Below are 8,927 nucleotides of genomic sequence, written 5' to 3' on the forward strand. Positions count from 1 at the left end.
GGAAGCAGTCACATAGGAAGATGAAGGTGGAAGACCCATGTGGAATATGGAGTCCATAATAAGATAGGGCATCTTAGATTCTTGCCTGGGAGACTCCATGGACAGAGGAGCCTGGTGGGCTACAGTCCATGAGGTTGCAACGAGTTGGACACGACTGAGAGACTGAGCACATAAATTAATTCATGTTTTCAGGCTTTCTTCAGTTGGTTTGAAAAAGTATAGCAATATCAAGAAAATTTTTCATTTAGGAATTTTTGCTGAATGGTATTGAGAAATCACAGTTTCAGTTTGGTTGCTGAGCCTCTCATAGACCTCACATTTCCTGGAGTAGTGATATTTTTGTCTCCTTCTTTACATCGTTCATTATTTGTCTTCACAGCTCCCTGCACAGGTACTTTTGATGTCATGCTCTGATGCTTTTGCCTAGGCTCCTGGAGCTCTAATTAGGATGCTCAGGGCTCTAAAAAAGGGGTTTCCTGAAGATGAAGTCTGAGTGTGTCAGATGAGTGAGCAGTAGCAAGATAATGCCACAGCCATAACTCTTTATCTTCCTGGCCCTCTGGGTCTCAGGTGAGAGATTTAGGGTAGAAGGAGCTTTATAAAACTAAATGATTTTACCATGCAAAATGAGCAAATCATTTTACTTAAATGGTGTAATTAGTTATGACAAAGAGCAAACCCTACATTATATATATATATATATATATATATATATATATATATATATATATATATATATATATATATATGCTTTAGTATATGAATGATGCAATGTATGATCGCCATTCCATTGTGATTGCAGGTGTCTCTGGGGACATCATGAAGACCCAATCTCAAAGTTCCTTAGCCATGTCTGCAGGAGAGGAAGATCACCATCAACTGCAGGTCCAGCCAGAATCTTCTATACTTCAACCAGAAAACCTAGTTTGCCTAGTACCAGCAGAAACTGTGGGCTTCCCCAGTGGCGCAGTGGTAAAGAATACACCTGCCATGCAGGAGCTTCAGAAGATGTGGGCTTGATTTCTGGGTCAGGAAGATCTCCTGGAGTCAGATTAACAGGGATTTTTTCCCATCTTCTTCCTTTAAAACCACTAGTACCTTGAGTAACTTAAGCTCTAAGTCTTCTAAGTAGCTCTAAGCACTAATGATTTTTCATCATTAGATGGGTTATTATCAGATAATTGCCACAGGTGAATAGGTCCTTGCTACAATATTCAACACTTAGTAAATCTCTAAGACTTCACTGATCACTGAGGAAGGCTTTCTTATCTCTCCTTGTTATTCTTTGGAACTCTGTTTTCAAATGGGCATATCTTTCCTTTTCTCCTTTGTCTTTCGCTTCTCTTCTTTTCACAGCTATTTGTAAGGTCTCCTCAGACAAACTTTTTGCTTTTTTTTTCTTGGAGATGATCTTGATCTCTGCCTCCTGTACAATGTCACAAACCTCCATCCATAGTTCTTCAGGCAATCTGTCTATCAGATCTAATTCCTTGAATCTATTTGTCACTTCCACAGTATAATCATAAGGGATTTGATTTAGGTTATACCTGAATGGTCTAGTGATTTTCCCTACTTTCTTCAATTTAAGTTTGAATTTGGCAATAAGGAGTTCATGATCTAAGCCACAGTCAGCTCCTGGTCTTGTTTTTGCTGACTATATAGAGCTTCTCCATCTTTGGCGGCAAGGACTATAATCGATATGATTTTGGTATTGGCCATCTGGTGATGTCCATGTGTAGAGTTTTCTCTTGGGTTGTTGGAAGAGGGTGTTTGCTATGACCAGTGCGTTCTCTTGGCAAAATTCTGTTAGCCTTTGCCCTGCTTCATTCTGTACTCTAAGGCCAAATTTGCCTGTTATTCCAGGTATTTCTTGACTTCCTACTTTTGCATTCCAGTCCCCTATAATGAAAAGGACATCTTTTGGGGGTGTTAGTTCTATAAGGTTTTGTAGGTCTTCATAGAACCATTCAACTTCAACTTCTTCAGCATTACTGGTCGAGGCATAGACTTGCATTACTGTGATACTGAATGGTTTGCCTTGGAAACAAACAGAGATCATTCTGTCGTTTTTGAGACTGCATCCAAGTACTGCATTTTAGACTCTTTTGTTGACTATGATGTCTATGCCATTTCTTCTAAGGAATTCTTGCCCACAGTAGTAGATATTATGGTCACCTGAGTTAAATTCACTTATTTCAGTCCATTTTAGTTCGCTGATTCCTAAAATGTTGATGTTCACTCTTCCCATCTCCTGTTTGACCACTTCCAATTTGCCTTAATTCATGGACCTAACATTCCAGGTTCCTATGCAATATTGCTCTTTACAGCATCTGACTTTACTTCCATCACCAGTCACATCCAGATCTGGGTATTATTTTTGCTGTGATTCCGTCGCATCATTCTTTCTATTTCTCCACTGATCTCCAGTAGCATATTGGGTGCCTACCGACCTGGGGAGTTCATCTTTCAATGTCCTATCTTTTTGCCTTTTCATACTGTTCATGGGGTTCTCAAGGCAAGAATACTGAAGTGGTTTGCCATTCCCTTCTACAGTGGACCACATTTTGTCAGAACTCACCACCATGACCCGTCCATCTTGAGTGGCCCTACACAGCATGGCTCATAGTTTCACTGAGTTAGACAAGACTGTGGTCCATGTGATCAGATTGGTTAGTTTTCTGTGATTGTAATTTTCAGTCTGTCTACCCTCTGATGAAGAAGGATAAGAGGCTTATGGAAGCTTCCTAATGGAGAAAAGGAAAGATATACCTATTTGAATGCAGAGTTCCACAGAATAGCAAGGAGAGATAAGAAAATTTTTCTCAGTGATCAATGCAAACAAATAGAGGAAAACAATAGAATGGGAAAGACTAGTGATCTCTTCAAGAAAATTAGAGATACAAAGGGAACATTTCATGCAAAGATGGGCTCAATAAAGCACAGAAATGGTATGGACCTAATAGAAGCAGAAGATATTAAGAAAAGGTGGCAAGAATATACAGAGGAACTATACAAAAGAGATATTCATGACCCAGATAATCATGATGGTATGATCACTCACCTAGAGCCAGACATCCTGGAATGTGAAGTCAAGTGGGCCTCAGGAAGCATCACTATGAACAAAGCTAATGGCGGTGATGGAATTCCAGTTCAGCTATTTCAAATCCTGAAAGATGATGCTGTGAAAGTGCTGCACTAAATATGCCAACAAATTTGGAAAACTCAGCAGTGGTCACAAGACTGGAAAAGGTCAATTTTCATTCCAGTCCCAAAGAAAGGCAATGCCAAAGAATGCTTAAACTACTGCACAACTGCACTCATCACACACGCTAGCAAAGTAATGCTCAAAATTCTCTAAGCCAGGCTTTAACAGTACATGAATGGTGAACTTCCAGATGTTCAAGCTGGGTTTAGAAAAGGCAGAGGAACCAGAGGTCAATTGCCAACATTTGTTCGATCATCGAAAAAGCAAGAGAGTTCCAGAAAAACATCTATTTCTGCTTTCTTGACTATGCCAAAGCCTTTGACTGTGTGGATCACCACAAATATGGGAAATTCTTCAAGAGATGGGAACACCAGACCATCTGAACTGCTTCTTGAGAAATCTGTATGCAGGTCCGGAAGAAACATTTAGAACTAGATATGTAACAATGGACTGGTTCCAAATAGGGAAAGGAGTATATCAAGGCTGTGTATTGTCACCTTGCTTATTTAGCTTATATGCAGAGCACATCATGAGAAACTGGGCTGGATGAAGCAAAAGCTGGAATCAAGATTGCTGGGAGAAATATCAATAACCTCAGACATGCAGATGACACCATCTTTATAGCAGAAAGCAAAGAAGAACTAAAGAGCCTTTTGATGAAAGTGAAGGAGGAGAGTGAAAAAGTTGGCTTAAAACTCAACATTCAAAAAACTAAGATCATGGTACCTAGATGGGGAAATAGGTGGGGAAACAATGGAAACAATGACAGACTTTATTTTCTTGGGCTCCAAAATCACTGTAGATTGTGACTGCAGCCATGAAATTAAAAGACACTTGCTACTTGGAAGAAAAGCTATGACCAACCTAGACAGCATATTAAAAAGCAGAGATATTACTTTGCCAACAAAAGTCCATCTAGTCAAAGCTATGGTTTTTCCAGTGGTCATGTATGAATGTGAGAGTTGGACTATAAAGAAACCTGAGCACAGAAGAATCGATGTTTTTGAACTGTGGTGTTGGAGAAGACTCTTGAGAGTCCCTTGGACTGCAAGGAGATCAAACCAGTCCATCCTAAAGAAAATCAATCCTGAATGGAAGTCTTCAATGGAAGAACTGATGCTGAAGCTGAAACTCCAATACTTTGGCCACCTGATGCAAAGAACTGACTCATTTAAAAAGACCCTGATGCTCAGAAAGATTGAAGGTGGGAGGAGGAAGGGACGACAGAGGATGAGATGGTTGGATGGCATCACTGACTCAAAGGACATGAGTCTGAGTAAACTCCAGGAGTTGGTGATAAACAGGGAGGCCTGGCGTGCTGCAGTTCTTGGGGTCGCAAAGAGTTGGACACAACTGAGTGATTGAACTGACTGAAGACTTCATTAAATGGCAATTGGCCATGTTATTGTTTGTGTTTATTACTGTTAGTAGTAGTAGTAATAGTATCAGTAGGAGAAATAGTCATATTTCCTTGAATTTGTAATAGTAACAGTAGTAGAAATAGTCATATTCCTTGAATATGGGTTCTTTTGTTGGTCTAGTTTTCTGTCTTTAAAAATACTTCTCAGAGTGCTTTTCAGAGAAAAGATTCAAAGACTGTGCCCTGATGGAACTCTGCTTAATGTTATGTGGCAGCCTGAATGGGAGGGGAGTTTGGGGGAGAATGGATATGTGTATATGTATGGCTGAGTTTCTTCGCTGTTCACCTGAAACTATCATAACACTGTTAATTGATTATTCCCCAATACAAAATAAAAACTTAAAAATATAAGTTACAAGGATATATTGTGCAACACAAGGAAAAGAGTCAATATTTTACAATAACTATAAATGAATGTAGAGCTTCCCTGGTGGTTCAGACTGTAAATAATCTGCCTGCAAAGCAGGATACTCGGGTTCAATCTCTGTGTCTGGAAGACTCATGGAGTAGGGCATGGAAACCGACTCTTGTATTCTTGCCTGGAGAATTTCATGGACAGAGGAGCCTGGCGGGCTACAGTTCATGGGGTCACAAAGAGTCAGACACGACTGAGAGATTTTCACATAAATGAATATAACTTTAAAAAATTGTGAATCTATGTTGTACACCAGAAACACATATCACACAACTATACCTCAATAAGAAGATAATAATAATAAACTTTTTACACACTGTGAAAAGACCATGTTGTGGACAAACTCCTCTGCAGGCCTGAAATGGAAATCTCTTTTCAGAATAAATTAAATAGAGGTTGGAGGGTTTTGTGTTGTGAAAGGAAGCGTTCAAAGGACTGAAGTCCCTTGCAAGGATTATCCTTGCACCCTGCAAATCCTTCCTCAAAGTAAACCCTGCAGCTCTGAACAGACCACGTGGCACAGTGCAGCTGCTGTAACCACAAACTCTCAGCACATAACTGGCCTGGGAGGACGGTTTATGTTCGGGACTGTAACACCGTGAGAGGAAGCAAATAATCCTGATGGCAGTAATACATGGCAGCATCATCAGCCTCTACCTTGCTGATTGTGAAAACAAATTCTGTCTCAGATTGAGTCGCAGTGAACCTCCCTGGGACACCACTATATTGGTTATCAGCATCATAGATGAGAATAGTGGGAGCCTGGCCAGGTTTCTGCTTATACCAGCTTAAGTAATCACTAACACTCTGATTGGCCCTGCAAGTGATGGAGATGCTCTCTCCTAGGGGCACAGCGATGTAGGCTGGAGTCTGGTGGAGCACAGCTTTCCCACTGGCAGCTGAGAAGGAAGCAAAGCATAAAGTCACCATGGTTAACAAATCCCATGCTACTTGTCTCTTAGCAGAGTTTAGCTGCACTGGGGTCTCCAAGAAGGGATTGGGGGTCAGAGATACACAGAGACCCTGGGTAGGATTTCCTAGTTAGCAGGGAAGAAGACCCATCATCTCCAGGGTGTATCCCCTTCTCACCTGGGAACCAGAAGAACAGAAGGCAGGAGAGCTGAGTCAGGACACCCATGTTTCATCCAGGTCCTGCCTGAGGTTCTTTATTCTTGCCCAGAATCCCTTACCAGCCTATTTATGAGGATTCTGAAGAGCAGAAATGGACTCTGGAGAAAGCATGCAAATCATGAGGGGTTAAGCAGTTCTGTCCTTGCAGCTGCAGAGCCAGTGCTGCTGTGGTCCTCAGGGCCTCCTGGGTGCTCACATCACAGATCCACATTCAGTCCCAGGGGTCTCTCTCTGGTATTTGTAAGATAAAATCATCTCTACATTTTGTGTACTGGTCTAAAATCTAATTACAATAGGAAGGTCTTCTAAAAATTTATAAAGAAAGATAGTTACATAGATCTCTAAGATTTAAACTTTAATTTGAACCTACTGTGTATTATATGAGCTATCAAGCTCTCGAGATGGGTGTGAAATATTGGTTCTAACTTCATAGATCCTTTTTAATCTTTTCTGCATTTCTCTAACACTTGCCTCATGATTTACAATAAGGAGAAAGTACTGCTTTGACTTTTGCATTTGTTCCAGTAAAGTTTTTTCAGGCTTTTAATTCAGGGCCTTTATAACATGTCACGCTTAGAAGTCTATTCCCTAGGGCCATATTTTAAAATGGAGGATCTTATCTGTTTACGGGCCAAGAAATTAATTAATTTAGAGTAGCAGTCCCCAATCTTTCTGGCACCAAGTACTGGTTGAGAGTCTCTTGGACTGCAAGGAGACCCAACCAGTCCATCCTAAAGAAGATCAGTCCTGGGTATTCATTGGAAGGACTGATGCTGAAGCTGAAACTCCAGTACTTTGGCCACCTCATGTGAAGAGTTGACTCATTGGAGAAGACCCTGATGCTGGGAAGGATTGGGGGCAGGGGGAGGAGGGGACGACAGAGGATTCGATGGCTGGAAGGCATCACTGACTCGATGGGCATGAGTTTGAGTAAACTCTAGGAGTTGGTGATGGACAGGGAGGACTCGCGTGCTGCGATTCATGGGGTCGCAAAGAGTCGGACATGACTGAGTGACTGAACTGAACTGAACTAGTTTCATGGAAAAATTTTTTTCCAAGGATGGGGTAGGGGGAGTAGTTTGGGGATGATTCAAGTGCAGTAGGGTTTGCACTCTTATGAGAATCTAATTCTGTGCTGATCTGACAGGAGATGGACCTCAGGCAGTAAGGTGAGCAATGAGGAGCAGTTGTAAACATAGATGAGGCTTTGCTCACTTGCCTGCCCCCCCATCTCCCGCTGTGTGGCCCAGTTCCTAACAGGCCTCGGACTGGTAGCATTCCATGGCCTGGGGTTTGGGGACCTAGATTTAGAGTGTCATGACCAGATAGTTTAATGACAATAGGTAGAATAGTGGAATAAAATGGAATGGAGTGGAAAACGAGTATGTGGTATGGTCTTATGGTAAGTCTGTTTTGTGGATGTTTAAATATGTATTATACCTCTGTTGTGTATATGTATGTGCTGTGCTGTGCTTGGTCGCTCAGCTGTATCCGACTCTTTGCAACCCCATGGACTGTAGCTAGGCTCCTCTGTCCATGGGATTCTCCGGGCAAGAATACTGGAGTGGGTTGTCATGCTCTACTCTAGGGGATCTTCCCAACCCAGAGATCGAACCCGAGTCTCCCTCACTGCAGGCAGATTCTTTACCATCTGAGCCACCAGGAAAGCCCATATATGTGATTAACTGTGATCTAAAAACTTAAGGGGCACTGGCTTAAGGATGCCTACTTTACCCAGTGTAGATGTCTTGTCTTTCTCAGAAAGCATTAGAGACCCTGACAAAGTGGAGATGTATGTGCAAATCAGTCTCTGGGAGGTGAATGGGCATCGTGCTTGATTTTCTCCTAGCTAATTGATAGAAGGAAACAGCTTTCATCCCCATTAGTATTGATCTTCAAGTTTTCTCCCCAAAACATCATGGACTTTAGTTACCTCGAGTGATCTGTCATGTTCTATCAACTGGTTAACTGTTTAAGAATTTTAGAGCCAAGTATTAGAAACTGTCTTTCTCCAGTACCTAGTGAATTAAAGTTTACAAAGCATTCAAGTGACTTGGGTCAAAAGAAATTTATCTGGCTAGAAAAATCTCATTCTTCTAACTAAAGAGCTAATAGTCCTATTTAAGGCAAAAGACAAGAAAACAGAATTTCATGCCTCAGGCAGTGAATGTGAAATACTTGGTAACCAGTTGTTACAGACTGGTGAATATCACATTTTGAATATATATACCAGATTAATGAAAGGATTTCTTAAGAGAAAAATTTCCTTGGAATAATAGGAGAGAATGAACAAGGAATATCTTCATATTACTATATTATCTTTTTTCTGAATGGTTATATATTCTTATCATATCAACTTTTTTTCATCATGTATTTGGCTGGCCATAGTCTTGAATCTACAGTTTAAAAGGAAATTCTGTGTGTTATAATGAGAAAAAATCTACTCTTTTAATGTCTCTGTACCTATGACTGACATTTTCCTGGGCTTTCATCAAAGATGATCACTGTGTGTGGATGAGCCTAGAGTCTGACATACAGAGTGAAGTAAGTCAGAAAGAAAAAGACAAATGTCATATATCAATGCGTGTATATGGAATCTAGAAAAATAGTACTGCTGAACCTATTTGCAGGACAGGAATAGAGACACAGATGTAGAGAATGGACATGTGGACACAGGGTCGGGGAAGGGGAGTACGGGATGAATTGAGGGTAGCATTGACATATATACACACCATGTGTAAAATAGATAGCTAGTG

The 8,927-nt window shown here is 40.9% G+C and overlaps 1 protein-coding gene across 1 annotated transcript in view; it reads right to left on the reverse strand.

Annotated features, from left to right (window-relative positions):
- Positions 1-6,215, reverse strand: part of LOC136162866 (immunoglobulin kappa light chain-like) — an 86,605-nt gene extending 80,390 nt beyond the window's left edge. Inside the window, exons 1-2 of the mRNA XM_065927293.1 lie at positions 6,130-6,215; positions 5,645-5,939 (exon numbers count right to left, since the gene is read on the reverse strand). Coding sequence (XP_065783365.1) covers positions 5,645-5,939; positions 6,130-6,178 — 344 coding nt within the window. The 5' untranslated portion in view covers positions 6,179-6,215. The remainder of the gene's footprint in view (positions 1-5,644; positions 5,940-6,129) is intronic.
- Positions 6,216-8,927: the final 2,712 nt, after the last annotated feature.

The sequence above is a fragment of the Muntiacus reevesi genome, chromosome 3 (genome assembly GCF_963930625.1).
Source record: "Muntiacus reevesi chromosome 3, mMunRee1.1, whole genome shotgun sequence".
Classification (NCBI taxonomy): domain Eukaryota; kingdom Metazoa; phylum Chordata; class Mammalia; order Artiodactyla; family Cervidae; genus Muntiacus; species Muntiacus reevesi.